Here is a 21,124-nt window from a genome sequence, read left to right on the forward strand (position 1 = left end):
ATTAAAAAGGAAATCTGAAAAATAGAAAACAAGGAAAAAGATGCAACGGATTCCAATTTTCAGACACAACGCTAGAAAACAAGGATCTCCACAAGACAAAGAATGAACACGAATATAAAAAATTCTGATTTTCACGGTGTTCTATACATTTTCAATTGCATTTTCTTTTATTTTTTGTTCCTGGAAATCTAGATTCTGTTAGAAAATGACCAGCACGTCAGAAAAAAAAATAGAGAAACCAGGATAAACAGAAAACGTGGGTCCTGCCATTGATGTTCAGTCAGGGAGAAAAGTTCTATTGAGAGATAAAGAGAATTTTCAGGTGTCTGCATTTTTTGAAACGAATGTACTCAGAAAAGTTAAAATCCGACGTTTTCTTTAATTTCTGGAATTCAAGTTACTGTAAACGCCCTAATACAATCATTCCCCTAACTTTGAGTCAATATAAATAAGTTTCTGTGGAAGATATAAAAAAGAGGTGGACGGACAGAATGTTTTTGATATTACGATAAACATTTTGTCAGATGAAAACTTTTTGAAATTTTCACGAGAAATGAGATAAATATACTTAAAGATTATGATCCGTGGGACATTTTAATGTAGTGTTTGCGCTAGAAAGTTTTTTAGATTACTGGATTTTTCAAGTTAAATGAAAATTAAGGGTTTTCCTCTGAATGAATATGTTGGACAAAAGACGAGAAATTGAAAAAAAATTTAGCGCAAGACACCACTATAGTTTCCTCTCACCGTTTTTTAACCAGCGATGATGGTACACAACGCAATGGTTTCCAAGAAAACTCGCTTATTTCTGTTTCTCCATGCCTTGTGCCCTTTATGACCTTAAGACTGACAATAATCTAATTAACTCTGCAAAAGTTTGAACCTCACTTGGTGTCTTCAACTTTTTTCTACCCAAAAGAGAAAAAAAACCCCGAAGTAGCAGAAAAAGAAACTAAGTGTGACCGTCATGAGCTCACGAGTAATTATCTCGCATTTTCTGTTTTTTCTCCGGTCTTAGTAGAATATACGTCCTCACCAACAATATACCAAAGGAAGCGACAGGAAATTGGAAGAAGAGTGGAAGTTATTTTTTATCTCTCAACCATAAATACAATTAATTACGTGACTTAGACGAGTACCAGGAACAAGGAAAGTGCTAGAAAAACAATGACGATGGGGCAGGTGTATCAAATGCCTATTTTATTAATTCATAAGTGGTCGTCTTCAATTTCCGATGTCTTATATTACTTTTGTTTACTCTGAAGAAGTGGAATTATGAAAATAAGTAAGAATTAATGAGCATCCTATTTTGAAACATTGTTCGGACGCGCAGGCTCGCAGCATAACACACTGTCTAGAAGTGAGAAGACATAATTCAATTTTCTGTCTCTAGAAGCGTTCAGAATGACGAATCCATTGTAGAAATGTTTAATTTTTATTATCAACTTTAACGGTAGTGTTAAAAATTGTCAAGTGTGAAAAAGTACAAGTATTGAAGTAATGTTTTACAAGTAAAGGATACCATCTACTAGATTTTCCAAACAGAAAAAAATATGACAAGCCAGAAAATGTTCAATGAAAATGGAGAAAAAAGTAGAGAAGATTGTTGTGTGAACGCGATGAGTTGTGCCCCTGTATGTCAATTTTTGGGACCAAGGAAATTTAGTGACAAGAGGATAACTGATGTAAAGAGAATAGTATGAGAATCATTAAACAATAAGAGCAATGGGAAAAAATTGGATGATTTTTGATGACTGGAACACAGGAAAGAATGGGAGAAGGGAGCAAAAAAAATAAAAGATACGTCGTCGTCTCCCAACCCCATCTCGGAAATTTAATAACAGCAAAAATTGAGAAATTTCATTCTCCGTCTTCTTATTGAACAACTTCCAAATCTGTGTCGCTGCTCGTCGCTTCCTTTGCGTCTGGAGAATCTTCTCTAACGTCATCCTTCTCAATGTGGACAACATCGTCGGATCCTTCCTTTTGATCATGCTCAACCTGGACGATATCGTCAGACTCGTGACTGCTTCCTTGTGAGCTCTTCTCCTCGGAGTGCTCGCTGTTCTCACCAACGACTACTGCAGAGTTCTGGTCGTCATCTGAAATTAAACATTATGTTAGAAATGAAATTATGAGAACTATGTACCTTTGTCTTCAATCTTATAAATCGACCAGTCATCCTTGAACATCTCTTGTGGGGTTGTAAAGTTTACAAGTTTGGCGTGCTTTAGAAGCATTACTCGGTCCATGTTGCGAACATTGTCAAGTCGGTGAGCAATGATGATTACTGTAGCATCTACGAACACCTTTCTGATAACCTCCTGGATGAGTTTGTCGGTAGCTGCATCCACTGAAGCAGTAGCTTCGTCGAGGATAACAATGCGAGAGTTTGAGAGAAGTGCCCGAGCCAAACAGAATAATTGTCGTTCTCCAACGGAGAAGTTATCTCCTCCATGACTAACTTCTGCTTCAATTTTTCCAGGCATTGCTTGAACTAACGCCTTCAAGTGACATTTTTCCAAAGCATCCCAGATTTGCGAGTCAGAGTACTCGTTGGTAGGATCCAAGTTGAAACGAACGGTACCAGAGAACAGCGATGGGTCTTGAGCAATAGCGGAAACAGCGCGTCGGAGTTTGGTAAGTCCAACGGTGCTGATATCAATTCCATCGATAAAAATGGATCCATTAGTTGTTGGATAAAGACGACAGATTAGGTTTCCAAGTGACGATTTTCCAGATCCAGTTCTTCCAATAATTCCAACCTTTTCTCCAGCCTTGATTTCAAAAGTGATGTCATTCAGAGCAAGGGGAAGGTTTGGTCTATAGCGGAGCTTCACTTCGGAGAAGTTGATTTGTCCATTGGCAGGCCAGGAGGAGGAAACATCAACACCACGACGAGTGTTCCATTCCCCATCTGGTTGAATGTTCTGAAAATTGATTGATTTAGATGATTGCCAGTGTAATTTAGCTCACCTTAGCATAGTAAGAAACTCTCTCAACACTTGTCATCTTTGCTTCCAGTTCAGTTTGAGTTCTAACAGCGAATTGGAAGATTCCGCTCATCTGCACAGCAAAAGCAATAGCCATACCAGCATCAGCAGGTGAAACGGTTCCAGTAAGAACAACAGTCAAAAGAGCAACACATCCAGTCATAACCACAACCAAGAGATCCAACCAGACAGCCAACCATCTCATAGCAGACTGGAACATGAAGATGGCACCACTGTTACCATCGAGATGTTTCTTGAGGATGTCCAAGAAGCGGTTGCTTTGTTGCAGGGAGTGAATAGTGGTCATTCCTTCCAAACTGGCAGTCACATGATCGTAAAGTGGAGAGCGGGAGATGTGTTCGGATCGTTTCAAGCTAAAAAAATAATTTTCGAACAAACTCGTACGAAGAACTTTCACTCACTTTCTGATTCCAGCTCTAAAGCAAGAGACAAACACAACAAATACAACGAAGAGTGGGATGGCGAAGAGAAGGAAATATGGAAAGACGGATATGATCACAACCAAGAATCCGAGACAAGTAATCATGTTTTGAAGGAAGACTTCGGCGGTGAATGGAAGTTTGACATCAACTGCAAATGTTTTGAAACTATTTTTCAATACAATGAATACAAAACTTACTCTCATCCATATCCTTAGAAAATCTGTTCAGAATTCTTCCAGTTGGAGTGGAATCAAAGAAGCTGGTGGCTCCACGGATCAACGAGTTGAACATTTTATCGTGAAGTCGAGTAGCAGCAGTGAGAGAGACTTTGACGAATACACAGGCTTTGAAGAGTCCAGAAAGAGTGAGAATCACAAGAGAGACTAAGTAGACAGAGGAGTAGAATCCAGTTAATGGACTGTCAGCGAGACTTTCTCTAGTTTCCAAGAAGTTGGTTCCATTGATAACAGTCACTGTTTCATCATGTCCCTTTTTCAACCATCTTGAGAGCCAGTATGTAGAGAAAATGTTGGAGACGACGTTGATGATAAATCCGATAATAAGGCACACCCAGATTGGCCAGCTGCCGGCAGCATGAACGTATTGCCTGCAAATTCATCACTCTCACAACTGTCAGCTAATTCAAAATCGTCTTACATATAAATATTCCAAGCGATAGTACTGTTTCCCATATCTTCCTCGTCACTGATCAATTTATCAACATCTGCAGCGTTCACATTCTCAGAAGAGTTCTTCAAGGCTTCAGTCTCAAGAGTTGGTGGTGGTGGAGCTTCGCCAACTGGAGAAACTGTTCCGGAAGATGCTTGATAGGTTCTGCAGGCGTTCACAAAGTTTTTGTAGGCAACATTGGACTCGTAGAGGTTGTCATGGTCTCCATCGGCTACAATATTTCCACCCTCCACAAAGATAACACGATCGAAGTGTGATAAAAGCTGAAATTCCATCATTATTCAGTTTAAAAATCGATAATTCTTACCTCCATATTGTTGGTGACCATCATCAAAGCCTTCTTTCTCAACAACTTTTGAATAATTTCCTCATGAATTTTGTTAGCCACCTTCTTATCCAAACTAGCAAACGCATCATCGAACAAGTAAAGGTTTTTGCTCTGGAACACAGCTCTGGCCAACGAGATTCTTGCTTTCTGACCGCCAGATAGAGTAGCTCCACGCTCTCCAACTTCGGTTCGGTCTCCTACGGCAAGTGTTGTCAAGTCTTCAGTCAATTGACATCCATGCACAGCTTTGTAGTATCTCTCTGCATTCATCTTGTCACCAAACAAAATGTTGTCTTGAACAGTTCCATTAAAGATCCATGGCTTCTGTGGAACATATACGGTTTGGGTGCGGTCCACAGAGATTGCGTCGTCCTCGGAGAACATCTGAAAGGGTTTTAAAATCCAAAAGAGTGGCGTTTGAAAACTTACATGTCCAGAAATAGCCTTCAAAATTGCTGACTTTCCACTTCCAACACCTCCAATAACAGCAATATGCTCTCCACGCTTGACAGTGAACTTGTTGAAGTTGCAAGTGAACACGTTTTGCTCAATTACCAATTGCTCGGTTTCAGTTGGATTTGTGGGTGCTGCTGGAATCCGCATAGTTAGAATATACAGGCAAAAAAAAACTTACGCTTTTCAACCTTTGGCTGGTAGTTGTATGCTGCTCTTTCACAGTAAAGAACAGTATCCTCTGCGTTGGTGACTGGCCAGGTTGTGTATTGCTCCAACATGAGGAATTCCTTGATTCTACGTAGAGCCACGACTGCTTCAGCCAAGTATCTTGATCCATATGGAATCATACGAATACCGAACAACATTACAAAGTATACAGTGATAGCAGAGAATGCATCGGAGGCCAAAAGATCATTTCCAGCAAGAACAACTCCGAGGAAGGTGAGAATAGCAGCAACAACTGGGACAACAGGTCCACAGGCAATAGCTAAGGACTGTGCGTATCCAGATTTACGAATTTGAGCTTTTTCTTCTTGGCGGAAAGCTGAAAATATCAGAGTCTGTTTGAAAAATAGAGTTAATTGACCAACCGTCTACTTTCTTGCTGAACACATCCTCCCATCCATTGATCTTGATGATTCTGATATACTTAATGATCTCTCCCATCAAGCTGATACGTTTCTCTGTTTTCACAATAGCCAGATTACGGCAAGCGACCATAGACTTTCCGAGAATGAACTGCAAAGACGGACTTTACATATTTTGAACTGCAAAAAAAAATTGTATGTACCTGAATGACATCGAAAATGAAGAAAACGAGGATTCCAAGAAGTGACCATCTTCCAATAACCAGAAGCAAGTACCCAATTCCTCCTACAAGAACCAGGGGACCCACAAGAACCAACGGAGCAAAAGTGACGGCATCAAATAGGCGTTGTCCATCGTTAGCAAAAATATTGATGACGTCTGGTTCACTCTTTCCACACAAATCTTTAGCATTCAACACATTTTTGTAGAGAAGTGCAAGAACAGCACCGCGAACTCTGATTCCAGTTCTAAAAACCGATAAAAATGTGTCGATTGCTGATGCAGCAAGAACCAAACCTGTATGAGACCGCCCATGTCGCTCCATATGACAAAACTCGTGCAAACTCGACGACACTGATTGCCAGGACAAGGCCAATTCCATAAGAGTAAACGATGTTTTGGTCTTCGTCGCGTTGGGGGTTCTCAGCGAAAGCGATCAGTCGTCTGATGAAACATGTTGGTCCGATGAATCCGAAAATAAGACAGAAGAAGAATACAGCACATGAGAACCATAGACGGGTGCTGATGAATCTGAAATTTCAAAATAAATTGATACTTTCAGTCTACAAATCTGTGAATAACCTGTAGATAACCTTGAACAATGATGGATCCTTTGGATTCACTTTCTTTTCATCTTCCCACAAAACTTCCAATCTGAATAAGACTATCTATCAAGACAAGAGCAATATGACACTCACCTGGCCATATTTAATCCACAGCTGTCGTAAAAACTGCACCCCCATACTTGATCTCGATTTAATTTCCCTCTAACCGCTTGCCATAAGTATGGGAAGACCCAGGAGTAGGTGACAAATGAGAAAAGGCCGGCATCGTCAATTCGGCTTCCTCCGTTGTTCTTGTTTCTGCAAAAGTGAGATATGAATCGGGGAGAATCGATTTTCGGGGAGGGCGGGAGATGTCAAAAATCAAAATTCTCTACGCATCTGTCTGTATGACTGTTAACAGATGGTAATATACAGTACCGGTAAATAGGACGTATATTTTCAGTTGGTGTTAACTAATTTCAAGAGTAGAGCTTGAATGTCAAGTTGATTCGTGAAAAACATCTATTTTTTATATTTTCATTACAAAAACCGGCAAAAAAGGATTTTCCAGAAATCGACAGTCAGCTGGAGAACTAGGAATTGTTAGAGAGTTTTGTAAATGGCAAGTTTTCAAACGATGCCTGTTTTACACCCTTCGAAGTTTCCAAATTGATCGGAAACTTGACAACTGTATTCCAGATCTTTGAAAATGATCAAAATAACCGGATTCATTGGAAAACTACGTTTTAGTTCAACTTATTGACCGTTACTGTAGATTTCACAATGTTACCCACTCACTTTTCTGTAGTTCTGACAGGAATCAAATTCTGTACTGCAGCTGAATATCTTCCCATTGTTTTCCGGTTGCCTCCTTCTCCAGCATATCTTTTTGCTCTGTCTGCTGACCTGTAAACAGGAGAATCATATTTTTAGGTTTCTTAAAAACTTACTCTTTTGAATAAACCACATTTTCATAGACGCCTGTCCCTGATTGTTGTAGACAGACTTCCTCGCTGTCCGAGGGCATCTGCAAAGCAAAAAATTGTTTTTCGTAAAATTGATGATATTTGTTTATAACGGAAGAAGAGAAGAAGAAATAAACAAAAACGAGAGAGCAATCCACTTGTACGAAAAGAACGGAACGTGACCATAGTTCTAGATAGGGAGGAGAACAGAAAGAAGACGGTTTTTTTTCAGCAAAAACCCAAAATACTTCTCAACACACATACTTTCTCTCTTCTTTCTCTTATCATTTTCAAGCCGTAGGCGATTATTGCAACTGATAAATGTCATTAACCGACATATGATGAAAGTTTTGTATAATTCGTCTCTGTCTCTTCCTCTCTTCACGCACTTTCTCAATTTGCACTCATATAGAATATTCGATGATGAAAATTGCGACTTCTGTGCTGCACATCAGCCGCTTCTTATTGCTTCTTATCAAAATTTATGACTTTTTTAAGGCTACAAAAAACATGAACCTCAAAAATCGACGAAAAAGAAATGGCAACATAGGTTTGACACCAAGAAAAGAAAGGGACAATAAGAGCAAAAAAGGGTGACACTGCACAGCGAGCGAGCGCGCGGTTATACAAACCATCCCTGGTGCAGTGGAGCACAGTTGCTGCGCTAGCCGGTCATACGACGGAAAATAAGGGGGTTAGGGAGGACAACGACGCACACACCACACACCGGCTGTTCAGGTCAAGTGAACGGCGGACTACACTACACCAAGGATCATTAGCACAAAGGAGGGTCGCATGACGAGGTGGTGACGAGGATCGATTTTCTACATTAACACCTGCTCTTTGTTGTTGTCAGTAATTTTTGGAATTCGGGAATTCGACAACAACTTTTTCCAGGAAAATTTTTGTCACTGGGTGAACATGGAAAAAACTTGTCCAATTTTATTTTTGTACACTTGGTCATAGTGTGTTCTGTGACAGTTTTTTGTCAGAAAAATGATGATAAAAACAGTTTGTTCAAAAAAGACCATTAGAACTTATTTACATCATAACCGCGTATATGATTTATTTTTTATCAATTTCCAAAGTTGAAAAAACAACAAGGTTACTGATAAAAGTTTGCGTTGAGAGAACAGAAAAAACAAAAATAATGCCTATTGTTTTGATGTATCTTTTCAAATTTAACGCCTGACCTACATATCTCATCTGTTCGTCTTCGGATACCTGCGTTTCTCAGGGGCAACTGTGTTTCTTACATTCTTTGTCTTGAGGATAAACGCAGAACAGTTATTACACAAGATCTACGCAAGTAATTTCGGATGTGATTCTCGCAAATAGTGATGAAGAAAACGCAATTTATAGGCAAACATTCATTTTTGATAATTTTGAACGAGAATCAAAAATTTTGGTAACTAATCAATGATTTATCACCAGAAAGCTGGTGCACCTTCGGCATGATTTAATCTACTATTTTACTGGTTCAGCACTTCACTCTTCCCTTTTTCTTGAATGGTCACGTAAATTTAAATTTATTTTTCAAATTTTTCAAAAATTGACAGACGGACATTAAGACGGACAGACGCCTCTAGCGTTTTATATATAAGGAATATATCATCACTAACATTTTATCAGTTGACAAAATTTTGATGTAATTCATAGGAACCGAGATAAATTTGGTCAAAGTTATCAGTGAGAGGGGGGGGGGCACTTCTATTAAAGAATTTACCATACAATCATTTAAATTTGAATTAATACAAGTTTTACCAAATTTGGTTCATTGGTATACCACAGGAAGAGACAAGTAGTTTTTGGATCAATGATATAGTTAAGCATTTTTGAGTTGGAATGATCCCCAGAGAAAAGTTGAGATAAGGATATTGATGAATTTGGTTTCAAAGCATCAAGCAAAGAAGCAAGTAAATTATGAGGAATGGTAGATTACGATAGCCTACTTCTGGAATTAGCTAGAGTTGATGACGCAGATCGTTTCATTATCTCAATCAGCTATAATATGATTCACGCGCTCTTTTGAACGCTTCATCTTCTTCCTGAGCTTCTGAGAACATGTTCCTTCGTTTTGATGTTGTCATTTCAACCGGCCGAGAATGATGAGCGGATAGCTGGAAATAGAAACCTCAGACCCCACAAAAAATATAAAAAAACTCACAAATCGATCTCTCTGAGCTTGCTCGGCTGCGAGTCTTCGAAGCAGACCTTCACATTCGTCCCGATTATTTCCGTGCTCTAAACAAACTACTTCTCTTGAATTCGGTGAATTGAGAAAGGTGCTGAACGGCAATGTAACTGGCTCTAGACTCCTCAAATTCTTTTTAGCCAACACGAAAACTTTCAGCTCCTTGTACTGGTTCACTGAGTGATGGAGATAGCAAGTCGGGTTGCATGACCTATGAAGAAACTGTTCCGTTCTGACCGGTTTGGGACGACGCGTATCGATGCAAATGTTGATGTTCTCCAGTCCATTGTAAAGAATTGTGCTAGTTGAAGAGCTTGGAAGATGCATTTCGGTGTCTAGAGAATATGTTCCATCTATTGCTAGAAGAATCCTGTCCTTCTCGACATCTTCGGAGACATTCACAGTCTGGGGAACTTTATCACGGAAAGTTAGGTGAACTTTTGGGTAGGGGATTTGATGGTCCAAATGGTCTCTGTTGGTAGTTGGAACTTTGTAGAGCAAAGATGAAACTCCGCTGGAGTAGGCTGGCAAGAAACGTTCTCGGAGATTCTGACGACAATATACAGAGTAAGTGTTCTGAAAAACGGAAATGTGGTTTAAAAAACAAAACTATTCTATACACAATAATTGTAAATTGGCCGTTGGCTCATGGAAAGGTTATTAAATGCCTAACCAGTATTTTAAAAGTGTTTTTCTCAATTTTCATTGAAAAAACATACCATTTTTCTCCTATACGACGATAAGGCTGCCTCAACAGTTATACAAGGTTTACCGATTCATAAGATATCTGTAAATTGGTCTTTAAAAATTGTAAAATACACAGAAAAGCAGACGAGATATAGAAACAACAAGAAAAGAAACATCGAAACATGTGGAAAACAAACGCAGAAGGTGTCGAGACCGAGGGCAGACGTATAGTGCATAGAATAGAGAGAGGGGAAAGAGAGTAAACGGCAGAGATTGAGACACTTAGAGAAATTAGCCTATGGAATTTCGCAATACCCGCACACACTTTTTCGGCTAATCGATTATTCTGTTCGCAAGAGAAAACAATCCAGACGAAGACTAAAACAGTCGTTAAGCAAAGAATTACAAAATTCCAAGCATTAGCCCTTCCATGATGTAGATACAGTGAAACGGACTTTATGACCTCATCGAAAATATAGTTTTTACATTTGACAGCTGATAAAACTAAAACACTAACAAGGGAACCTTTTGAGTGAAGGCAGGAGTCAGCAGAAACCACCAACATAGATCGAAAGAACATGGTCGAAAACCTATAAAACCGTTTTCAAAGTTTTCAAAGTTTTTCAAAGTCTGTTTTCTTTACTCCTAGGAGGTTTTAGGAGTTGAAACTTTTTGTATTATACTTGAAATTGTGTGAAATCTTATATTTCAGACATTTTCCATATTTTCTAAAAAAAAGTCTCCAACTCGGAAACTTGGGCCCACTGAAAATCAAGGCAAATTTTGAAACTTCTCAAAACTTTTCCGAAAATACTTATTTTTTAGAAAATGTCCGAAATATGAAATTCCGCATAATTTTAAGTATAATAAAGAATTTCAAGTCCTAAAACCTCCAAGGAGTGGAGATAATCAAGTTTGGAAATTGCCGATTTTACACTGAAAATGGGATTTCGGGTGCTGAAACTGAAATTCCAACACTTCAAAGGTCTCGTAAGCAGACTTTGAAAACGATTGTATAGGTTTTCGACCATGCTCTTTCGATCTATGTTGGTGGTTTCTGCTGACTCCTATCTTCACTTAAAAGGTTCCCTTGTGAGACGAGTGAAAAAAAAGCTGAGGAACTAAACGACCTTTCACCGTATCTTAACGTCACAGGATTGATGAATGACAACTCGTTGACTCCTTGTGAAAAAATCTAATAAAGTATGCGCCCCGGTTATTTGGAATTGGTTATGGCCTGCGAATAATGATTATTGATTAGATCCACAGATCAATAGGGCGGATTTGGTTCAGGATTATGACCTGATTGACTGTATGAAGCTTGAATGCTGAACAGATCGAATGAATATATTTACATCTTTGAAGAGGTACATCATGACCATCAGTTTTATGTAAACCAGTTTACCTTGTTTACTGTGAAAGATTTCAAAAAGTTATGAACCAACAAAACGTTTATCATTTTTCACAGCATATGAACTGTCCCGAATTTGGCGATCATCTTGCCACTGTTTAAGATTCGATGGTAGTGAAGTTTATCGTCTTGCCAAACAAACAAAAATTAATGTTGTGAAACGGAACCGATAGTTAGTCGCATAACTCAAGAGCCTGTCAAGAGTTTTAGTTGAATTTTTATGCATATAGTGCCTTAATACTTTGAAAACTTGAATATCGGTCAATTGAATTCCTAAAATAGCCGTTAATTTCATGATATCAACTTAGACTTAGAACTCTAGAAAAAAGAACAGAACATGCAAATTATAATTTATTGACAAATTAAAAGAAAAAATCCACAAAACGATTCGGTAAGTAGTACACGTATAATTTTGGAAAAATGAAGGAACGATTTTTCAGAAAATTTTGTATCCTGTTCAGTAATTTATGGGCAATCATTATCGCGTATTACATCGGAAATTTAACTATCCAAAGGTTTTCCAGCAGTTTCTGCGCCACCAGCATCCAGGCATTAATAACTACCTGATTAAAGTTTGGTATGTTGTCGTAGTATTTTTTTCTAGCGTGAATCTTTCTCAACATGAGTCGTCAATCTTTTTCGGTGGTATTGAGATCAGAACAGCTGGGTCATTGAGAGCTGGGATTCCATAGTCACTTATTCCCTGATGGTGATATATTGGCCTTCTGAAAATACCCGGCAGACAGTCTTCGCGGACACCGACAAACTGATATTTGTTATTGTACGTTTTGTAGTGGAATACCATTGACCGAACTATGGAGAATGTAATTTGCCAATTTCGGAAAGACATCACCGGCCCGTTTTTATACGGAAAACTGAAAAAAAAATCAGATGCATTTTTAAAAATCGGCAAGTAGTTGAAAGTTTGAAAGATTCTGTGAATGCAAAGTTTTCCAATTATGCCTGTTTTTCATCCTCCAAAGTTTTCAAATTGATCGGGAATTTTACAGCCGAGCTCTAATTTGAAAAATGGCAAAATCTGAAAAATATTTTGTATACCTCATTGACCGGTACTGTATACAACCCAAAATCACGTACCAGTGATGTGTATTAGGACTACAATACTCATAACTCTCAAGGCGTCATAACGTCTCCACCAACACAATCTTGACATTATCATTTGGTTTCATTCTTCTTATTTTTGCTCAGACCATTCCTCATTCTTATTCTTTCTCATTCCCAAATGGTTTTTTTTTGCGTCATCACCTGATGACACTCTTATGTTCACCCAAAAAATCGAGAGAGGCCAATGAGAGGATGATAAAGTGAGTGTTTGTCAAAATATCATACTTGTGGGAAAAATGGTCGTGTTAATATTTTTAGCTGGCCCGTCGGGCCAGAAAATTAGAGACGTGACCGGCTCGTTTTCGAAAATTTCAAGATTTTAAAGCGAATCATCATTTTTAGAACCATGCAAGACAAAATTGATGAGAGCAATAAAAAGCACGATGATGATATCAGCAGGATTTAATTAGCATACGCTCAAAAAATCAAACATATCCAAGATGAGGGTTCGAAAGAATCGAAAAAAAAAATTGAAAGTGATAATGCGAATCTTGTTATTCAAAACACAAATTTAAAATTTTCACAGTTTCAAATAAATTTTTAAATGAAAAGTCTTCAAGAACGATATGACGCAACGCTTTCAAGATTGGAAAAAATTGAAAACACTGAAGCGGGAGGGCGAAGAAAAAATTGGAGAGATGACTGACGAGAGTGAGAGAATCGCATCGCAACAAGTGGAAGAATTTCTTGGATACCGTAAAACCTGTATTAGAAGGGCCCCTGAAAATGAAATGCCCCTTTGACTATCTCCTTTGATTTTCAGTCGTTTTTTTCTGTTGTTTTGAATGAATAATTGTCTAATTTTGAAAAAAACTGGCACCTGAAAACTTGAATGCCGTTGCTCTATTACAGATTCTTGTCTTGTCTGAGCGATTTTCGCAATTAAGCATGGAGTTTTTCAATTTGAAAAAATTCGAGAAGTTTTAGCGACGAAAATGTTACCAAGAAATCTGAATTTTACTCTGAAAATCCCACTAAATTCAAAGAAATTGATTTCGTTCGATACAATATCGGGTTTAAAAACCTCGTAAATTTGCATGAACGGCGCTCGCGAAATCAGGCCAGTTTTTAAAATTTTGACAATATTGGAAATTTTGTTTTTATGAATGAATTGTAGTGGATTCTGAGTAGAAAACGAAATTTTAACTGAAATATGATGTCAATCCAATAGAAGTTCCGTTCTCAGCGACCCCACGAAAAATACAAGTGCCCCATCTAATTGAAGGGCCCCTCTAATTGAAGTGCCCCCCTAGGGACCCCACGAAAAATAGAAGGGCCGGCCCTTCTAATACAGGTTTTACGGTATCAAGAAAAACTGGAACATTTGGAAATCGATCACAAGAACAAAGTTTTGGATGTTAAAATGCTCCATCTACAATTGCAAGAAAAAATTTATGAAGGCGAAAAGTAATGTTTCTTCTCTTTCCAATGTCTGCAATTTGTTGTTCAGAAAACAGCGACCATTGCGACAAAAACTTAAATTGGAGGTTGCCGAAAAATTGAATTCTGAATTGTCTTCGAATTTCTCGAAATGACGATCGAGAAGTCTTGATAGAGTTTCTGAGCATCATGAGTACCATGAAAATTACAGAAACCGGTCTGAGAACGATTAACGCTTGGGTGAGGAATTCATCGACCAAAATTCAAACGTTTTGCTCTTTTTTATGCGATATGTAGGGGACTCTCCGAAAAAGAAAAATGCGATGCTGAATTGAATTTTAAACAAGTCGCTGGTTCCGAGTCGACGTTAACAAATCAATTATTCCAATTCCGTCAGATCATTATCAATAAAGAAAACGTGAACAAAAAACTAATTAAAAATTTTCAGGCAGATTTTTGCAACACTAATTTTGAAAATATATTACGGAATTTCAGAGCTAAGTGCGTGTTTTTGAAAAGTCTTTGAAAAACACAAATTTCGCCTTTGCTCAAATTTCCCGGCTGCAATTGAGACTAAAAACAAATCTGAAATCGAGGAACTTGGAACAATAGCTGGAGAATTGTCTGAGACCAAATAAAAGACGAATTGGAGCAAATTTCTGATCAAAACCCTTGCTACCAATTCAGCCTTCTTGTTGAAGTTTATCATCTTTTTTCTTCTGGTTTTATTTTCCTTTATTCACTCTTAATATTTGCTTTGACATTTACTTTTGCTATTTCTTACATCTATAGCTGACTTGTGTCTTTTCCATTGCGATAAACTTTAAAAAAAACGGTTTCTAATTGTTTGCATTTTTCTGGTGATTTTTCTGATAATTTTCTTATCATTCTAGCACACCCACAAGACGGAAACTTCAAAATTTCTTCTTCAGTTTTTCCTAAATTAGTCGTTCTGTTTACAATACTGTTCTAAACTCAAATCTCGAAAACTGAAGAAAACTTTCCATCCGAAAGTTTTCCTCTCTAATCCCGTGTCCCACGTTTACAAAATTGCCTCTTCGTTTTTTTTTCAGGAAACCAGAAACGAAAAGTCCTACTCATCTTCTTCATCTTCTCTTCGTTTTTACTGCTCATTTCGGAACTAATTACTTGCACTGCATTAGTTGGAAAATCCCTCAATACCCGTGTATTGTGGCTTTTTGGTGGGGTTAGGTGCTTTGTGATTAGGTTATGCTATTTGTTAGTCACACGAAATGACCTAATTTCGCTTCATCTTCTTGGGCTCCGTGCCCTTCTAATCTTCTCCAACCCTCGGCTTACGACTCTCCTCATAACCTCGTTGGCGGATATGAGCTTTATAGGAAAGTGCGATTGGGCTTTGGAGCCATAAAATGAACTGGAAATAGGAATTGCAACTTTCAATGTGAAAGTAATGCAAAAGTTTGAGAAAAAACTAGATCAAGTTTTGTAGTAATTTATTTTGATATAAAAATCTTATTCTTGCACAAACTTTCGTCGAACAGCAAAATTGTCATATTGTGATGTAAAATTACGTCCGCCTATAAATTTTTTTAAGTTTTACACATTTTCAGGCTAAACTTCTTGGTTTGTGACAATTTTAAATCATTCAACACTGGTTATTATCACTTTTACAATATAAACTGAAAGTACATGGATCTAACGGCGCAAGACAAAGATTTCAACACAAAGACCACAATGCGCTTTTGAAAAAAAACTTGACCACGTTTTGTCACCGCCGGATAAGAATTATGTTCAAGATAAACATTTCCAATAATACAAAAAATGAAAGAGTTTATTCAAAACGGCTGCTCACCGATAAGGTATGACAACAAAACAGTTCAAATCTGTGTACATATAAATAAAGCATGAAGCAGATTCATCATATGTGCATTATCAGAAAAGGTGTAGAAATCAATAATTGTACGAAAAAAAAAACCGAACAAGATATGTCTTTATACAGACTGACCATTTGAGATATAAACAATAATCAGTGCATAATGGGAGGAGAAAAGATTTATGAGGTTTTGGAGGAAAGATTGGGAGATCAATGGGAAGGAAAATGAAGAGGTATTCACGATGAGTTGATTTTTTTTATATTTTGACAAATATTTCGATATCGCAACAATTATTTAATATTGTTCAATGACACACTCAAGTTCAACACTTTCATTTCTTCATCCTCAGTTTCCTCGATTTCCTCTTCGCCTAGTAGTTCGTTTTTGATCGCGAGCAGCTCGGCGGGTAATCTAAAAAAAGCAAAATAACGGTTTTTTTGATTGCACAATCGTGTTTGTGAACATGCCTGAACACGTTGAGAAACTCGTCGGAAGAGTCGAGATATCCGCTGCTTGTCGGAGGTGTCATGTATCCTTTCGGTGAGAGATCTGATGAAATTTGAGCGGCAGACACTGCAATTGTTACGGTTGTGGGTGGGAATGGAGGGGGGGGGGGGAGGACAGGAAATTGGGGGTTACTGTAGTGGAACAAGAGAACAGACACAATAATGGTCTTGACTTGATTGGCTGAAATTTGAGGTGTAAAACGAAACGAACCGCATTCTTCTGGGTGGCCCGGATGGTGACTCTCACGATGCCGACGACGGTCTACTTTACGTTGGAACGTCCGGCCACACACATCACATGCGAATGGCTAGAAATAAAGAGTCCGAAATCTGATGGAGTGAAATTTTGGGATTACCTTGAATCCGGTATGTTTTCTGGTGTGGGTGATAAGATTAGACGACTGGCTGAACGCTTTACCACATACTGTGCATTTGTGTGGTTTTTCACCTGGAAATTGGGTTTATTTTGGTGGTAAAGGGTTACTGTAGTTTTAATGAAATTCTAGGTTTTGGAACAAATTGTTTTGTAAAAATGTAATAACCTTGTAAGATACCCTCAATTTTTTAACAGCATGGAAATCAATGCTTGCTCTTTGAACTCAATTATCTGAATTTCTATAAGAGATAACAAATATATTTCAATTGATAAACTGTTTGTTATACTATCACCATCATTTTATCAATTGTGGGTAGAAAAGACATAAACTAGTTTCATTCAATATGAAAATTAGCGTTCTCAGTCCTCAGATGCGCCGATTGATAACAGCACAGCCAATACGAATGGAATTTTACAGAATAATGGAATTTTACAGAATCCCCAAGTTCTAAAACTTTCTCTAATTGTTTGTTGCAATTCCAACTACTTTCAATCTTTAACTTTTTCTCATCGCTTCCCTTTCCCATCATGTCAAGCTCTGTGGATTGCTTGACTTGTCACCATACAAGATTTAATTTGTGTTTAATTCTCAAAACGTCATTCAAAGAATCTCTCATTTCCCTTCCCCTTAACCTTTGACATCTCATCTCAGAATTTGAATTTGAAGCAATTCGCCAATGTTCAAGCTGTGTTGAGTTGAGCAATGCTCATCGCTGTGGTTCACTGCCTTTACATGGATTGAAAAGAGAGTGAAAGAGAGGGATGGCGCTTGTGTTGATGGGAGCAAAAACGCGATTTAAATTCAATTTTGATTTGTGTTGCGGAACGGTAGTCGACTCGTCTGATGACATGACTCGGGGAGTCTCTCTTTCATACTGATTCATCAATCATACTTAGAGACGGGCCCTTCGAGAAGGAAAAAGAGGAGGAGAGACACGCATCTGACAACTTTTCGATTCATAATAAACCAGAATAACGACTTACTCTCTTTTTCAGATGAGAGTTGAATTTTCAATTAGTCAGACTAGTCGGAATCACAAGAATTATATTTGGAAACGGGCTAGATGTATAGATACGGAACTTTTGAAAATCACAGTGAAATAAGACAGTAAATCGGCTCTTAAGCTAGTCCATATACAGTAATGTTCAATAATATATACAAAAACACATTTTTCAGTTGATTTCGGCTGTTTCCAAGGTCTGTAGCTCTGCTGTAGAGTTTCCGATCATTTCGAAAATTTTGGAGAGTGTAAAACAGATCTAGATTATTACTTTTGTATTCACAGAATTTTTAAAAATATTCTTAGTTTTTCAACTGATTTCCGAGATCTGAAAGATACCAGTTTTTAACGTTTTTGGTACAATACGGGCGAAATGGAGTGTCTTTCAAAAATCGGTGAGAAGCTCAAAACTTGGGAATTTCAGAAAATTCTGTGAATGCTTTTCAAAAAATTCTGTGAATGCTTTTTTAATCTAGGCCTGTTTTGCACCCTCCAATATATTCAAAGTACCCGGACACTTGGCAACCGCGCTCCAGACTCCAGAAAATGGTCGAAATAGCCAAAAAATCCCGTGAAAATCATGTTTTATAGCATATTAACAGGTACTGTAGATATGAACTTACTAAAAATCACGGTAGATGATAAATCAAATCTTGTAAATCAGTCCCAACCTGAACTAGATTTCAGACTGTCTCTTTCAGTTTACCTGTTTTCAGATTCTTCATTCAAACATACCTGTATGAATATAAGTGTGCTTCTTCATATCTGATTTCTGATGAAAGCGCTTCCCACAGTATTCACATGGATATGGTCTGGTGTCCGAATGAATTAAAAGATGAGTGGAAAGTGTTGAAGATCTGAAAACCAACTCTTAAAATCTCAGGATTTTCAAAAAATTCAGTACCTTTTGAAAGTTTTACCACACTGCTTACATTCAAACTGCTTGTCATTATTGTGCACTTGTTGATGTTGCTGCAAATTGTCACTAGCCAACTCTTCAATATCTGTAAATCAGTACCTCGAGAGCTGCTATCGTGGAAAAAACTTTCGTACACTTTGAACAATGGAATGGTTTCAGCTCAGCTGGTGGGGTAGGTGTCCGATAGATTGTAGCTGGAATAAATAACAGTTTCAAGAGTAAGCCCTCTTCTAAATTTAAAGTACCTGGCGGAGATTCGGAGCCAGGTGGGATCATTCCAAGCGACATAGTCCTAATGTACTGCTGCCAGAAAGCGGGAGCATTCAAAAATCCGAATGGGTTATTGATCATGTTCAGAGTAGGATGTCGAGGGACAGCTGAATATGTGGGGAATAGGATAAGTACATAAAATTTAAACTCACGTTGTTGCATCATAAATAGTTTCTGTTGTAACGAAAAAGACGCAGCCATTCTCTGCCAAGAGTTCATTATCTCTTCTGTGATAAGAAACTCATTTCTGTCCTCTACGGATTCTAAAAAAAGGTCAGTTCACTGAGATTTCGTTACTAAGATTTTGGTAGACAAACCTGTTGGTGAGACGCTTGATTTTTCAACATTGGATAGTAATGATTCTACTGAATAGACGTTTGCCACGTGGTCAGTGGTCATGATGAGACAGTACGTGGTATGAATACAAATCTGGTTATTTTCCTGAAAAGAAAAATCGAATCTGTTTTCTTGTGATTTCTAGTAAAATTGGATTAAATGAGAGACAAAAACAGAGACTGGAATAAGAAAACAAGAGATGTCTCAAATCAAGGGTCCATAGGGATTTCCAAGGATTTACAAAGAGAAGACGGACTGAAATCAGGGCTACCAAGCAAATCAATTAGGCAAAACTTTTTTCCGGAAAGGGAAGTGAAATCTTTTTCCAAGAGAATGCGACAATTGTCAAGTGTGCTCGTTGTAGTGTAAAAATGAGCATATAAATAATAAATATGAACATCAAACTGCAATAAGCATCCCTTCCCTAAGCAGGGTGGGGTACTTTGGAAAAGAGAGGACTTTGACAGGAGGACCAAAGGATGACTCGGAGCCCTTTCGGAGCCCAACTGTGGAATCTGAAATGTGGAATGCATCTCAGCAGTGATCTTCATCTTCCTCCTCCTCTTCATTTCGACCCACGTTGTCCTGCCTCTCATGTTTCCCGTCCGATGCCCGTTATTGGATCGCCCCGCCCAGCCAAGCCGAGGCTTCAAGGGGTTAGCATATTTGTAGACGGGCGTGAAGAAAAAACGTGAAAGAGCACAATCCTTCGGTTCAGGTTATGCTCAATCTATTATTCTTGTTTTAATAATCTCAAACCGATTTGTACATTTGTTCAAGCATGAATTGAGGTGACATAATCAGGAGGAGGAGCCTCAACTTTTGCTCTTTTCGTTTCGTACAAAGGACAAGTCGAGAACATTAATGGAATTTTTAAGAGGAAACGCAAAGGAATCTTGAATCTCAAAGTAGAAAATCTGCAAGCAAGCGGAGATAAGAATGGTCTATCAGGAATTCATAGAAATCGCAAAGTTTCTATGGGCTAGGGGGTAGAGCAAGAAATCAAAAAGGAAAAAAAGCATTTAAATACTTGTTTGAGCACACCAGCACAGTTTATTAGCTCAATAAAAGTTAAGGCGGCCAAGAAAGTGACGGTCCACAATATTCAAAATTGTTATGGTCGTAAAAATGTTATTAGCTTCAATCTTTTTTTCCTTATTTTGATTTGATTCAGATTTCAGGCTGTAAAACAAACTTTTCGATATTTTAGATCATTTCTCAGTGACCAACAATAAGGAAATCCTAATATTCCTCCTCATTTCCGCTCAATTCGTATTCCATCCGCGTACGGTAATTAGTATTCATCTGCACCAAGAGAGCTGATGCACTTCCAATGGGTCAAAACCCAAAAGAGCGGAGATTCCACCGGAATTTCAATTTCTCGAATCATCTCATCTCAATCATGTCACCATACCCATTTTTCATTCTCTTTACCCATACCACCCTCTCTTTTTGTACCCCCCTTCTTCGCTCCACCTCACGGTGCTATGCATTTTTAAACGACTTCCAACAGTGATGTGCTTCCAGGGATGGAGGAATACGGATAGTGGTGGTGGTGAAGATTGAAATAAATTGAGTGTCATCGTAATGCATAAATTTGAGTTTTCCGGAGGGGTGTTGGGTGATGAAGATGGGGAACACCATGCAAAAATAGTATGGGTATGGTTCAATTGAATAAATACATAAGAGCTCTTGATTTATGAAATTGTTTTGGGTCGTGTCACTGGCTAAATTAGATAGTGAACGAAATTAAAAGAGCTAAAAATGGTAGCCAGGGACAGTTTCACGTTTTATATCAGACAATTTTCATAAAGACGCATTTTTGTTTTTTTTTAA

At 38.0% G+C, this 21,124-nt stretch overlaps 3 protein-coding genes across 3 annotated transcripts; all 3 read right to left on the bottom strand.

The window, feature by feature from the left end:
* Positions 1 to 1,875: 1,875 nt before the first annotated feature.
* On the bottom strand, positions 1,876 to 7,289 carry Cbr-mrp-5 (the record flags this gene model as incomplete). Its single annotated transcript, XM_045240489.1, has 15 exons — positions 1,876 to 2,102; positions 2,150 to 2,930; positions 2,977 to 3,367; positions 3,416 to 3,584; positions 3,634 to 4,043; positions 4,094 to 4,389; positions 4,434 to 5,044; positions 5,089 to 5,454; positions 5,501 to 5,648; positions 5,701 to 5,965; positions 6,015 to 6,248; positions 6,300 to 6,371; positions 6,416 to 6,580; positions 7,061 to 7,168; positions 7,213 to 7,289. 15 exons carry the CDS (start codon positions 7,287 to 7,289, stop codon positions 1,876 to 1,878), a joined length of 4,320 nt encoding a protein of 1,439 aa, XP_045093475.1.
* A 1,938-nt stretch (positions 7,290 to 9,227) lies between these two features.
* CBG28045 lies at positions 9,228 to 10,143 on the bottom strand (the record flags this gene model as incomplete). The annotated part of the gene is made up of 3 exons (XM_045240490.1): positions 9,228 to 9,347; positions 9,395 to 9,997; positions 10,141 to 10,143. The coding sequence occupies 3 exons, from the start codon at positions 10,141 to 10,143 to the stop codon at positions 9,228 to 9,230; spliced, it is 726 nt and encodes a 241-aa protein (XP_045098632.1).
* A 6,027-nt stretch (positions 10,144 to 16,170) lies between these two features.
* Positions 16,171 to 19,351, bottom strand: Cbr-pag-3 (the record flags this gene model as incomplete). Its single annotated transcript, XM_045240491.1, has 9 exons — positions 16,171 to 16,291; positions 16,354 to 16,694; positions 16,743 to 16,834; positions 18,499 to 18,620; positions 18,668 to 18,735; positions 18,782 to 18,876; positions 18,928 to 19,059; positions 19,105 to 19,215; positions 19,270 to 19,351. The coding sequence occupies 9 exons, from the start codon at positions 19,349 to 19,351 to the stop codon at positions 16,171 to 16,173; spliced, it is 1,164 nt and encodes a 387-aa protein (XP_045093476.1).
* Positions 19,352 to 21,124: the final 1,773 nt, after the last annotated feature.

This window comes from Caenorhabditis briggsae, assembly GCF_000004555.2.
Source record: "Caenorhabditis briggsae complete genome, chrX, whole genome shotgun sequence".
Classification (NCBI taxonomy): Eukaryota; Metazoa; Nematoda; class Chromadorea; order Rhabditida; family Rhabditidae; genus Caenorhabditis; species Caenorhabditis briggsae.